The sequence below is a fragment of the Spermophilus citellus genome (genome assembly GCF_964194105.1).
Source record: "Spermophilus citellus genome assembly, chromosome: 2".
NCBI lineage: Eukaryota > Metazoa > Chordata > Mammalia > Rodentia > Sciuridae > Spermophilus > Spermophilus citellus.
This window is the reverse complement of record NC_138183.1, coordinates 217,817,091-217,832,180: the sequence shown is the minus strand read 5'-3', so window position 1 is coordinate 217,832,180 and position 15,090 is coordinate 217,817,091. Positions and strand designations below refer to the sequence as shown.

General features: G+C 33.0%; 1 protein-coding gene across 2 annotated transcripts in view; it reads right to left on the bottom strand.

The window, feature by feature from the left end:
• The window catches only part of LUZP2 (leucine zipper protein 2), a 516,945-nt gene that overhangs the window by 295,023 nt on the left and 206,832 nt on the right, over positions 1-15,090 (bottom strand). For both annotated transcript variants that reach the window (XM_081279800.1, XM_081279801.1), the window contains exons 4-5: positions 13,770-13,851; positions 193-255 (exon numbers count right to left, since the gene is read on the bottom strand). In XM_081279800.1, the coding sequence (XP_081135926.1) occupies positions 193-255; positions 13,770-13,851 (145 nt within the window). The remainder of the gene's footprint in view (positions 1-192; positions 256-13,769; positions 13,852-15,090) is intronic.

Below are 15,090 nucleotides of genomic sequence, written 5' to 3'. Positions count from 1 at the left end.
TACTATCATATGTATATAATCATGGAAATTATTCACTATTTGAAATTTCTAGCCTCAAGTTTTCTTGCCTTTATTCATCAATCAAAGGTCAACTCAGCATGTGATCAAACCTCCAAACTTGTAGCAAATTTCTGTGTATATTTGTATGTATTCTGTGATTTATACAAAATGTTCCTGAAATATAAATCTTACCTCATTTTGGAGGTCTCGGATCATTTTGGTCTTTCTTTCCACTTCAGTCTTTAAAAAGTTAATCTGAAAATGAAGACAATATTATGTAGATCCATCCAAAATTTATTTTTATGTTTTTTTTATTTTTTATTATTTTCAGGTACAATAAGATGAATGTCCCTTTGTTATCAAATATTGAAAAAGAATAATTAGTTAAAAATTTTCTTAATCAAAAACTTCATTATTCAATTCATACATATATTTACGGATTATATGAAAATACTCTTTCTCAGGTAACAATAAATTCATTTTTTTAAAGTTGAGAAACCATGCATATTACAACTGTAATTCATTTATTTTGCTAAACAATATGTTTAGAAAATTGAAGAGGGAAGGGATGGGAATAGGAAAGAGAATAGAATGAATTGGTTCATAAATGAATACACAACCAGTGAAACTCCACATCATGTACAACAAGAAGAATGGGATCCTAATTAGAATACTTTATACTCCATATATTTATAATATGTCAAAATGCATTCTACTGCCATCTATTTCTAAAAAGAACAAACAAAAACAAAAATATTACAAAAAAATGGTTCTTAGAAAATACATTCTTATGTCAAGTCTAGTAACCTAGGAATTTCCCTTCATAAACATTCTAGTGTTAAATTAGTTCCTGTGCCCAGGTTTGAGAGCAAATGTATAGTGATCTACCTTTTATAAAGGTATGAAATGTTGTATAAACTGTATCTAAGAAACTGTGATGTTTTCTCTTGGTGATTATATTGTTAGCATCTACAGTTACAACTTTAAGGTTGTATTCCAGGTGTATTTATTTGAATAGATATTGCATTTTTATCTGACCTGAGTACTTTGAAAGAAAAGCAGTATTGCACAGTGTTAGGATTTTTATAAAATGTATAGTCTTTATAATCTCTGAGTGTCCATAATGGTTAAAAAAAGACATGATAGTTGATGAAACATTTAATTTCTCAAATTTGCTACTTTCTGGTAATCACATATTTAAAAAAGTAAGAAGATGGGTGAAATTGATTTTCTTGATATGTTTCATTCAGTAGATTTAAAATACTATTATTTGTACATTTAATGCATTTGTGTGTGTTGCTAGGGATGGAACCCAGGACTCTGTATATATTAGGCAAACATTCTACCAGTGATCTGTTGCGCTTCCAGTCATAATAGATTTTTTAAAAAATATTTATTTTTTAGTTATAGTGGGACACATTACCTTTATTTTATTTATTTATTGTTACATGGTGCTGAGGATTGAACCCAGGGCCTCACACATGCTAGACAAGTTCTCTACTGCTGAACCACAACCCCAGCCCCCATAATAGATTTTTAATGACAGATTTACATTCTTTATTTGTAGTTTGTATTTTAAATTTAATGTTTGTTTTACATTCATAGCACATCTGTCTTTGGACTAGCCATACTTCTAATGTCCAGTAACTTCATCTATTAGAAAAGATAGCTTTAAAGATTCCTAGAATGATGAAAGGGAACCATTGTATATATTATCTTGGACTGCAAAATAAGTCATTGGGCTGGAAATAAAGTTTAAAAGAGGGTTACTTTTCATCATAAACATAGTTTTAAAAATTGATTATTTATAAAATATTTCAAACACAAAAGAGTAAGTAATATGTGAAATGTCCTGTGGGCCCACCCCTATGCAGATAGAATTGTTTTGTCCAATTTCTTTAGATATTTCATAAAGAAACTGTTATAATACTATTTAAACTCTGCCTAATTTTCATTCATTTATTTTTCCCAAAGGTAATAACTATCCTTGAAGTTGATGCACATTTTTCCTCTCATGCATATTTTGACCATTTTATTTATTGCATATGGCCCCATGAAAAACATATATCATCTTTTTGTGTTAAAGTTTCCAAAAGTTCTTTAGATTTAAAGTCTATATTTGTGAGTAATATCTCCGTTCATTTTATGTAAAACCAGTTAATTTGTTGTAGATGATAAATTTGTCATCATAATAATCTAGTAAAAAGTACGAATTACTGAATTAATCAAAGTAAAGACTATTACTATAACCATTCATAACTACAATCATTTAAATAAATGGATACTATTTTTCTTTTTTATATATAACAATATACTAGTATGTGGCCATTCTTGGGGCCCATAAGTGAGTGTCCTTGGTCTAGAGTTAAGATTTGAATGTTTTATGGTGGGGATAACATCTCTGGCATCTGTAACTGTCCCTTCATTGCTTCCATTAGCACCATTTCCTGATCACTAGATACAGCAATTCCAGGTCAAAGAAGAAGTATAGCACAAATTCTGACTCCAAAATAGAATCTGGGCATATTAGATTTATTATGATACATTTAAAGCAGGACCCCAGAGAGAACTAGCTAGATTGTAGCTGAAACAGATAAGGAATGTTGTAGACTAATGTAGATGTTGTGGTAAGTCAATTACTGTACAAATAATGAGCAGAGGAGGTCAGTTGTTAGAGTGATAGTAAGAAGCAGGGAGAATTAGCTGAGTCATTGAAGTACAGAACAACAAGAATGAAAATCAGCGGATTCCTGTTTTTCATGTCTTCAAGAGCAGCAGTAGCTCTAGAACCACCTGACAGAATTATCACTTCTGACTCCTGAGCTTAGTTTTCCATGAAGATCAGTTGGAAGCCTCATAACTGTTAGCATCCTTTCCTTTATGGCATGGAGAGAATGCATGACTATTCATTAAAATGATAGCAAAAACCCATACCCAAACAACTATGATGGTGAAAGTACACATAAAACAGGAGGAGATTAAGAACTAGCTCATATCTACTGTTCTGGTCATATTTACTTTTCTATAATTTTTAAATTGGTGCATTAAAAGTATATATGAACTAGCTCGATTGACGGACATATTCATACATGTATATAACACTTGCCATATCAATTTTTTTGTTTTGGTGGTTCTGGGGATTGAACCCAGGGCGCTGTGCATGCAAGGTTAGCACTCTACCAACTGAGCTATATCCCCAGTCCACCATATCAATTTTTAAGGTTACATTTGAACTATAGGATAATGACAGCAACCCAAATCATTAGTCATACTTACTATCTAATTAGGTAGGGAGCTCAAGTCAGTTGATAAAACAAAGGTATTATGTGGAAGAACTTGATGCAATTTGAAATTAGATATGCATGCAGTACACTATGCCTCCCTACAGACAGATTTTTACATCTATTTCTACCCAAGAATTTTATTAGAACCAGAAAATTTCTATATATTGCTGATTTGTCTTTAAGCAATGAACTAGTGAAAGACATTTCAATTATATAAGTCATCTACTTTTTTACTGGTAGCATTATTTTCCACAAATCTTCACATATTGGGATTATTCAGTATAAATTTTCCATAACTAAAAATTCAATTAAATGAAGAGTATACTGAAAATATGCTGTCAGACCTATAATTCTTTAAATATTAAATATTGACATAAAAATTTGAGAATGTGATATTTATTCAGGACCAAAAAAATTTCAGAATATTTTAAAAGCATTAGCATTTTATAATCACTGGTAGAATCCCAGAAGGATATAAGATCCTTGGAGAAATAAACATCCCTAGCAGATAGTTACAAAATAATTTTCAGAGATGGGAAATACCATGTGTCTACTTTGAATAAAGAATGAAGCACAGTAATACTTCTTCCTTAATGAGAATAAAAGCTTTAAGGTAAGTTTGTTTTAAAATAATTATGTCTCACTTAAGACAAGTTAAGCCATAAAAATTAACAAGAGTAATGAAATGCATCAAATGATCATCAATATCTTTAATTATTCTGGCTACACCTGAGAGCTCCTTCTTCTTTGCTATAGTTTTCCATGAAGAAGACAAGTTTGAAAGATTTGTCACTCATTACTGGCTTAGGGATAAAAATAATTATTCAGTCCTCTAAAACAACATGTATAAACATTTAGATAAAGACAGATTTACCCTTTTAAAACTAAATTATTTAGAAATGTATCTTTTTTATATTTTTATAATTTAATAAACAAGACTGCCTTTATGCTTCATATTATTTTACTTGGGACTTAAATAGATACTGTTGTTATTTGTAACCTAATTTGCAAAAAAATTGCATTTTTTTATGGGAGAAAAAGCATAGCCTTTGGTATTTAATCAAAGTCAGCAAAAAATCTAAAATAGTACAAAAATATTTGTAGAAACAAAGCCAAATTCCCTCCTGATTTGAAAGAAAGCAATTACAATTACTTTAATCTCTTTCTTATGCAAATTTCAGTTACAACTATAGCCTTTTAAACAGTAAAATAATTAGTAATGACTCACAACAATAACAATGGTGAGAATATGTATAATTTAATCCTTACTTAGTGTCTTCATGTAGCAATACAAATCACAAAGCATTCTGTTTGAGTCTACCCACATTTTCAAAAAATGATCTCAATAATATTAAACTCATCTTCTCCTGGATACTAAATGCATAGGAAAAACATGAAACAATCGCAATTTACATATTTTTTGTATGTGAAATCTATAAAAAATATATATTTTATTTATTTCTGGACTTACTTCATGGTAAAAACTTTCAAACTTTGAAGTATTAGAAGATATCATTTATTCAATTCAAATATAGAGCACATTTCTCCAAAGTGAACAGTATAATTTCTTTTACATGTAGATGCTTTCATTCATTGATCAAAATATTTAATATATTAAAGCATTCTTAGATTTGTTTATTTGGGATTTCTACATCAAAAAGTCTTTATAAAATATATCTGAGTATAGACATATTATCATTTATTGATTTTGGAATCGTAAATGTACATGTGCATAAAGTCATATCAGAGTTCTAACTCTTTTTCTCTTCTCTAGGAAATATTGCATATATTAGAGATGATTAGTCTTTAAAAATACAGATGAGAATCACTATTAAGTGGCCCGTGCCTATAATTACAGTTGCTCAGGAGGATGAGGCAGGGAGATTGCGAAAAGCCAGCTTTAACAATTTAGTGAGGTCCTGAGCAACTTAGGGAGATACTGTCTCAAAAAAAAATTAAAAATGGCTCAAGATTTGACTTAAGCACCCCTGGATTTAATTCTCAGTACTTAAAAAAGAAAAAAAACAACAACAATACTTCTCATGCTACAGTTTGAAAGTTTGGAAAAAGGACATCTTTTCATATATTAAATTTCTAAGTATATTGGCCTATTCAAGTACTGCATTTCTCTAGCAGAAATTTTGAAAATGTGTGTTTATCTAAAGCTTTAATGGAGATTTTCAAAACTTCAGTGGACACTGTTTTAATGAATTAATTTGAACTGTGAACATAGCTATTTTTCTTCTTTTACTCAATATTATAAAATTTGAATAACTATTTTTATTCTGTTTTGCAACTTATTTTATTTTTTCAATTAAATTATTTTAACAAGTTACATAAACATTATTTTACATATTAAGAGAGTAATATGATATTTCAATGCAAGTATATAATATATAATGTATATATCAGGTTAACATATCTGTCTTAACAAGCATCTATAAGTTCTTCATGGTAAAAATTTTCAAATTCTTTCTTCTAGCTTTTTTTTTTTAACTATACAGTTCTTTATTGTTATCTGCTATCTAATAACACATAAGAACTTCTTGCCTGTGTTGAACTAAAACTCAGTACCCATTGATCAACCTTTCCCTCTACGTTTTTCAGTCTCTGGTAACCACAATTCTGCCATCAAGTTTTCTGAGATCAACAGTTTTAGATTTCACATGAATAAAGTTCAATGACACTTGTCTTTCTGTGCCTTATGTTACTTAGTACAATAACATCCAGTTTTATCCATGTTGTCACAAATGACAGGATTTTAGTCTTTTTTATGGCCTAATGGTTTTCAATTGTGTCTATGTACCACATTTTCTTTAGCCCTACATCAGTTGATAGGCATTTAGGTTGTTGCCTTTTCTTGCCTGTTGTGAATAGGTGGCAATAAACATTGGTGTACATGATTTCATTTCATTGAGATGCATACTAATTAGTTGGATTAGTGAATCATATGGTAGTTCTATTTCTAAATGATGGGGGACCCTCCATATAATTTTCCATAATGGCTGTGCTTCCTTTACATTTTCACCTATAATGTACATGTACTGTTATAAAGATCAGTTGACTGTCGATGTGTGGATTTACTTCTAGGACCTGTATTCTGTTCCTTTGGTTTATATGTCTGTATTTATGCCAGTATCATTTTTTTAATTACTGGATCATTGTGGTATATTTTGTACTCAGGTAGTATAATGCCTCTTGTCTTAGTCTTTTTGCTCAAGATGATTTTGGCTATTCAGGGATTTTTTTCCCCTGTTTCCACATTAGGATTGTGTTTTATAGATCTTTAAAGGGTATTATCTTTATTTGAATAGGGATTATATTGAATATTCAGAATGATTTATTATGGTCATTTAGAAAATATTGGTTCTTGCCATCAGAAACACAAGATGTTCTTCCATTTTTGTGTCCTCTTCCAATTTATTTCATTGATACATTATAATTTTCATCATAAAGACATTACACTTCTTAGTTTTAAACGTATCCATAGATAATTTGTTGCCATTGTAAATGTTTTTACTTTCTTGATATCTACTTCAGATAATCCACTGTTGGCTTATATGACTGCTAGTGATTTCTATGTTGCTTTTTGTATTTTATAAGTTTGTTGAATTACATCATTAGTTCTAATATATTTTAGGATGGAATTTTTGAGATATTCATGTCACCTGCATTCTGTGACTAGTTGAATTTCTCTTTCCTGATTTAGATGCCCGATTTTTCTTTCTCTTGCCTGATTGCTCTGGCTAGGGCTTTCTGCATTGTGGGAATACAAGTGGTAAAAGTGGACACCTTTGTTACATTCTAAATCTAAGAAAGAAAGCTTTTGCTTTTCCATACTCAGTCAGTATCAGCCATTTCCTTAGAAGAATGGTGTTTATTGTATTGAGGTCTGTCCCTCTTCTACCTACCTTGTTCAGCATTTTACCATGAAGGGCACTTTATCAATTGCCTTTTCTGTATTTTTGAATATATCAGGTTAATATATCTGTCTTATCAAACATCTATAATTTCTTATAATGATGTGGTGTACCACATTTATTGACTTGTATATGCAAACCATCCATCCCTACATCCATGGAAGGAATCCCCCTTCATTATTGTGAATAATCTTTTTAATGTACTATTAGTTAATTTGCTAGAATTTTGTTACAGATTTTTATAACTATGTTTTACAACTATGTTCATTTTTTTCTATGGCATACCTATTGTTTAGGTGTTAGGTGTCCCCAAAATACTCACGTGTGAGATAATGAAAGGAAGCTTAGATGGGTAATGATGGAATTATAAAATATTTAACAATGAATGTATTAATCTGATGACAGGAAATAACTGGGTGGTAACTATAGGCAGGTTGGGTGTGGCTGGAGAAGGTAGGTCATTAAGGATGTGACTTTGATGTGTACATTTTGTTCCTGAAGAGTCTCTTCTTCTTGGTGGCCTTGTTCTGACCTGCTTTCCTCTGTCGCAGGATGCTTTGCCTTACCTTCAGTCCAGAGGAATGGAACTAGCTGTCTGTGGACTGAGACCTCTGAAACCATGAACCCCAAAATAAACTTTTCCTCCTGTAATTCTTCTTGTCAGATCCTTTGGTCAGTATAGATGAAAAACTGCCTAAAACAGACCATCAAGAGTATTGGCTTATAGTCTCCTTTTTCCCTTATATCTTTGTTATGTTATCAGGGTAATGCTGGTCTTGAAGAATATATTTGGAAGAATTCCTTCATATTAATTTCTTTTGAATAACTTAAAAAAGTATTGTTATTACTTTCTCATAAATGTCTGATGAGATCAAGTAGTAAAGCTACTTTGTGTGGACTTGGGCTTGTCTTTATTAGAAGAGTTTTTATACTGCTTCAATCTTCTTATATCTCATTAGTCTCTTCTCTTTCTTCATTACTATAGTCTTTATTTTTATTCTCATTTGTTCTTTTGAATACTCTATTTATAATAATCTTTTGAAGAACTCAGCTAAAATGGGGGGGGGGGACGGCGTGTCTATCTGTTTTTGCAGCTGGGAATCAAATCCAGGACCTCACATATGCTGGACAAGGGCTCCCCCACTGAATTACATACACCCTAAGTGCCTACTTGTTTTATCTTATTGCTTTATTGTCCAAACTTTATAATTCTTTCTTTCTTTTAAAACTGATTTTGACATTTTGCTTTTTAACCAGTTTGATGAGTTATATTTTTCTTTAATATTTCCTAATAAATACATTTAAATAATTTAACTATTTTCCCCACTGTTACCTTGGCTTGTGTTGTTTTCATTTGTTTAAGTGTTCAGTATGTTTTACAGCTTTTTATTATTTCTTTCTTTCTTTTTCTTTTCTTTTCTTTTTTTTTTTAAGAGTATAAAGTAGAAGCTTTATTAAAGGACAGCAGAAAAGACTTCTCTGGAGGAAGAAAGGGACCAAAAGGTGGAATCCATGGAAGGAGAAGGTAGTCCTCTTTTATAGCTAAGGTTTACTTTCAGTTTTCCCAAATTCCTGTCACATTCCTGTCCTTTGTTCTGTTATCTTGCAAGTGATGGAATGTAGGTGGGAAGGTCCATAGGGTGGGGGACAGGTGGGCTGAAGGAGTAATCTGGGCAGGAAGGGGTTTTGGATTAGCATCTCCATGTTTTCTGGGAGCTGTTAACATTTCCTTGGGATGGGCTGGGGCCTTGGGGGTATTAAAATTTCAATCTCCCCAAGTGCTGCTCTGGTTTCCTAGATTCCATTCTCAATAATGGCTTCCATCTTATTTTTCTTACTTGATATTAGACCCGATTTACCTAACTACACTAACTACCTATCTTTTAATCTGGCTTCATTTCCCCCTCTAATTTTTGGGAACTCCTTAGTGCTATAAGGAAAGAGGGCAATGACCATTCTGGCTTCTTCCAGCTAAAAGGGGGCGGTGTTGAGCAAGCACTTTTGGAGTTCCCCTTTTTTAAAAATTGGGTCTATCAAGTGGTCCATGATAGTGGTCCATGATAGAAGTCCGATTGAGAAGTAATAAGCTGGAGGGCCATTTGAGTGATGGGTGGTCTCGGGGTGTAGATCTCAGTGGGGAACATCCAATCTGTTATTGGTGAGGAGTCCTGGCTTCCTCGAATGCTGAAGTATAACACCAGAGAAGTACGCAGAGACAAGTTTAGAGTGGAAAGTACAAGCTTTATTAAAGGACAGCAGAAAAGACTTCTCCTGGAGGAAGAAGGGGACCCAAAAGGTGGAATGCCTATTATTTCTTTTTAAGGCAAAGTTTATTAGAAAATGTGTTATATATTTTCCAAACTTAAGGAATTATTTTAATCTTACAAAATTATTACCTTTATTCCAATGGGTTTGAATAACTTATTATACATACTATTAATATTCTTGAGTTAACAGAATTTCATTTATGTGTTAAACAATTTTTTTTCTATAGCATAACTATAAATGATTTGCCCCCAAAATGTCAAAAATTTGTTGGAGATTCCCTGTTTATGTAGTAGTTTAAAATTATGAAATATATTTTTTAAAATATTTGGTGCATCTACTTCGGCATTCCCCCTATTATTTCTAGTATTTATGTTTTGCTGGATGTTTAACCTGCATTTCAAGGTAGAAACATGTATTTGGACTTTTTAGTTTGTTTTTATTTTTTTGTTAGTATACATAGTCTTTGCTTTTCATCTTTGTTCTTTCAATTGTTTGCTTTTAGGCATTAATATAAATTGTTAAATATTTTACATGATGTTTCACAAATATTTTACTTTCTTGATTATATTAAGTACATGATATTTTCATTTTTTAAAAAAAAATTATAGCATATATGAAACTGTCCTTTTCTCCTCCTTTAAACTCTTTTGCCTCCTTTTGAAAACTATATCATGGGGTTAGGTGTTACTCAGTGGTAGAGCTCTGGCCTTAAATGTTCTCATATATGAAGCCTTGAATTTAATCCCCAGGACTGAAAAAAAAAAAAAAAGAAAGAAAGAAAGAAAGAAAGAAAGAAAGAAAGAAAGAAAGAAAGAAAGAAAGAAAGAAAGAAAAGAAAAAACAACAACAACAAAAAATTATAGTATTGGTAAATTTAACATCTTTTAATTTATTGTAACTTCTAGTCTATTGGAATTTGGGCCAATTAGAAATTTTTTCTTTGTATTGGATAGTTTACTTTTTGTCTGATGTTCACTCCACTGGGATGTGAATAACATACCAGCATATGTAACACCATAGCATATGTGAAAATATTTTTCAGCCTCTTGTCCCAGAATGCTCCAAGTTGATAATCTTTTAGGGGTACAGTACTGCAAAAGGAATGGCTCCTACTTAAAAAAAATCTAACTTTGAAGCTCTAGAAATTAAATCTGGCATTTTTTTTTCTCCATGATAGTTTCTCCTTTTATATCTTCTCCTGGCAAAGACCCAATACAATACAAGCAGTTTCTTTATATTTGTACCTTGGATAATCTCAGGAAAGACTCTATTTGGAGTTGCCACTTGTGATTTTTTATTTCTTCTGGGACTTGTTGCTCTAGTAATGCATATTTACTTCAATTTTGTCAAAAGTTGAAGGAACAGATGTGTACCTTTATTAACTTCAAGAAAGGTATGGGAATGGTATTAGTTTAATGTCTACTATGTACTACATGTCATATATAATTTTGGGGGAATTATCTTTGTTATCTTAATGATACTCACCTCCTAAATTGGATCAAAAAGCAAACTTGCAGAAGTTAAATAATTTGTCCAAGTTTGCATAGTAATTAACCCACTAGGAATTTGAACTCAGAACATACATATTCTGAAATGCAAGCCTAGTTGAGGGTCTGCAGAGTTTCTGGTTTAGTACAATAGTGGAGTGAAGGAGACGAACCCTGAAGTATTGATGTTGACCCATAATGATGGCATTGCAAGCCTGTTGAGAGGAAGACTTGGTGACACAGCCTGTCCTGTCTCTCTGTTGCTTCCCAAGTGAGCACTCTTTGTCATTTTCCACAGTTGGATAGTCTAACTTGGGCTTATGCTCTTTCAAAAGTTACAACTCTATTCATTTTGAACCTTGGCGAACATAATATACTAGAATTATTTTATTCTCTGAATACGAGCTATGGAAATGCAAGCTACAGATTTGCCTTTTTTGAGTTCTTTACTTTTCAGTAAAGAACAAAACATCACAACATCAACAAATTAAAACCTAATGTGGCTTTGTTTTGAGGATATGAGAAAATAGTACATGGTGAGCACTTCTGTTCTTACTGCTGTCATTTGTTTTCAAATTATATATGGATCAGATAAGTCCAGATTAAATATGATTGGTCAAGGCATAAATAGAATTGCAATTTGAACTGTTCTGTTGAGAGCCACAGGGAAGGGGCCCCAGCAAACTTCCAGCTGCCAGCTGATTGGCTCCTCTGTGGTGATGCTCATTGGGCTGTTTCCCGCCCTTTCAGACCATGGAGCTGCTCATGGGGGGACTCTTTTGGCTCTGCCCACGCGACTCAGCCAATCGCCCTCAAGAGCAGGAGGAGTGGGGGGTTGAGAGGCTCCTGGGAAACCGGTGGTGGCAGTTGGGCTCTGAGGGAATTCCTGAAGAGCTCTTGTGGTGCGTTGTGTGTGTTTTAAAAATAAAGTTCATTTCTGCTTGATAAGTGGCTAGTGAATTGTGCCCAGCCAGACTGCGGCACTGTTCAGTAATTTGATTAGGTGTGGAGAGGACAGATCATCACGCAGATGCTGAAAACTTGTCTATTTTGTGTGTGTATGTGTGTTAATTTCTAAATGTAATGTAATTCTTCAGCTAAAACAAAAATAATGAGGCCAAATGTTTTTCAAAAGTACAATAGAAAAATACTGTACACTGGTTTATTTTTCCAAACAAGCAATATGCTATTTACAAATAAGCACATCTTCAATGATAGAAACTTGTCTATTTTTTAATGTAACATTTGTTCTACATAGAACCAATCACTAAGCCTTATTACAAATAAGCACTGAATGTTAACATAACATGGAAGGACCAATATGTCTGTCCTTACTGGTGGGCAGAACAGATAACAGTAAGTCCTTAAAAGGAAACAATTCTGTTTCTAGGTACATCAACAATCTTTATGAGAAACACTATTCCCAGGGAACAGGTGTCTCAGGTGACAGAATGAGCTGAATTTCAGAAGCAAAACTCCAATCTAATCAAGGTTGTTTAAAGAAACCTTGCAAATACAAGGCTGGATGGGTGTTTAGAGGACCTGGGATTCCAGATAATTGACCTAGAATGGAGATTCTAGGTCATAACCATATTTCTAATTTCTGTAAGATTGATGCTTTATCATACGGTTTGTCCAGGAAGAGTTTGGTCCTGCACTCATGTGCTGGGCTCCACCTTGTTCTGAACAATCCCATGATATGCTTGAGTTAGTCTGCCTTATCTACCTACCCTCTTCATTAGAGTCTGATGGGAGTCTTCCTCCTAGGATCACTTTTTTTTTTTTTTTTCCAAATGCAAAACCATCAATCCAGAAAAAAAGCAGTTTCAACTATCCATTTTCTTGGGCTTTCACATTTTGGGCCACTAGATTCCCACTCTAATCACCTCAGAGTTAGGTACCCACAACTTGTGAAAGCTTGCATGTCACAGAGACTACTGAAATAATTCAAACTGGCAATCCTAAACCTCCCTACTCTGCCTCACCATCGCATTGCCTCAGAAACTATAATCAAGTCTCCTGCCCACAGTTTCCCTTTGCCTCATAACCCATCTTCCTTATGGCTTGCTATTCCTCTCAGGAATCATAAAAAATAAACTTTCTTTCAATAGTAGTTTCAGATCTCTTAGCATTTATTAAACACCATATATTCTATGAGAATACTATCTTGTAGAATAGGCTGAGGTCCTGGAAAAATGCATAGGGCTCAATCCCTATAAGTGGTGCATAGGTGGGTCAGCAAGAAGATAGGACTTTCCCTTTCAGAATTGCTCAGAAGCACCTTCCTCCTATAGTAGTTTCAGGAGCAGAAATGTGGGAGTCAAGGGAACATCATTTTGAGAGAAAAAGATCTGGAGACTAACTTAACCTTTAAGCTTTGGCATATATCAGATGAATGACTTGCAGAATTGATTAAGCAGGCAGTAGTTATGGGCCTGCCTCAGAGATTCCTTTCAGTGGGTGTGGGGTATTAGTTAAGAATCTGGATACTGTAATACTTCAAAGTCAGTTTCACTCCCAAATCCAAAAGCTGTTGTTGTGGAGTCTGAACTATGGTGTTTGATGAATTCTGTCCCTTGGATTATTATCTATAAAAGAAGATTAAAAGTTGTCCCCCAAGAATCGAATATAACAGTAATATTTTCTTGGAATAAATGATGATCAAGTATTCATCCAATTATAATGACTGAAGCTTCTTTATAGTATTTTTATTTTGACTTTATATAGTATATTTTTCCATAGTGGTTTTGAATAAAAGAAAATATCAATTTCGCTCCTTAAAGCAAAGGGACAAAGAAGAACACACTTACAGTAGCCTGGTGTTTCTCTGCTTTCTCAGATGTCTCTTTAAGTTGATTTTGTAGGGCCTCCTGGAGAGACTTCATTTCTTCTCTAGTTTTTGTAGAAAATAGCAAAAAGGAGATATAACATAATTCCATTATTTTCTATGTACATTCTAAACAGAGGTTTGCAATCTACCCACATCTAGGAAACAGATAACCAGAACTGTATAATACTATAGTTACACAAATAGAATATATCTAAATATTCTGGAAATAAAAGGTTTTCTCTCCTATGCAAATGCTAAAAGTAAGCTGTATGTCAAGAAAATTGCCGTGTTATTATGTTTTATGAGAATCCCACTGTGTGAATCATCAGTGAGCTACATAATGTGTTAAACCAAATCAATATATTAATTTGAGTTGAAAAGCTAATTTTACTGACAGCATGCCAGGGTGTGAACTTGCTGGTTAGGAAAAGTCACCACAAACTTTCTGATAGGATAAAATCACCACTCCCTTCTGATGCCTCTAATTGATTAATTCTATAGTGCTGTGCTTTAGACATCTGCTATTAGGCCTAAGACTTTTTACAAAAATAAAGTAAAAAGAGACAATTCTGAATGGAGTGCTATTTTCTTTAATGGGCAAAATAAAGGAATTGCATGACTATACATTCATATCAACTTCATCTCAAGATATAAGTACATATGTACCCTGTGTACTTTGATAAAGTAGAAATATTTCCCTAATTGTACATTCCTCTTAAGGACTAGAATGTAGCCACATAAGTCTAATGAATTGTGTTGGTGTGTTTTGATTTTATTGCTCAAGCTATGACTTCCAAATATTAAGTGAGGTTTAGTGGTGGGGGACACACCACTTTTGGTTAGAGAAATAAACATCAAATTAATACCAACAACAAACAGAGAGCTTTTTTAGTGTTATCAGCACCCAAACCAGTTTAAAATTTCTGATCAAGTGCCAACAATCTAGCTCTGGTAACTTGGACAAACATCTTTCAGAACTAGTTTCGTCATCCATAAAATGGGCACAATGATACGACTATATTATAGGCTTGTGGTTAAGTTTAGATGAAAAAAGTAAACGAAATTCTCAAAATAATACCCTGGAAAGAATTAGTCAATAAATGTTAAATCATTGTCATAAGCACAATGCTATCCTCTGTTCATCCTTGAGCACCATGTCTCACACAACCACAAGCCACTCTTTCATTTAGCAGTACTTAATAATGCTCCCAGATTTCCTGCTCTAGGAACTCCTAGATCCTCATTTAAATTTCTAGTGTTTGAAATAGCTCTGTATGTTTATTGAAATGAAATTGGACATT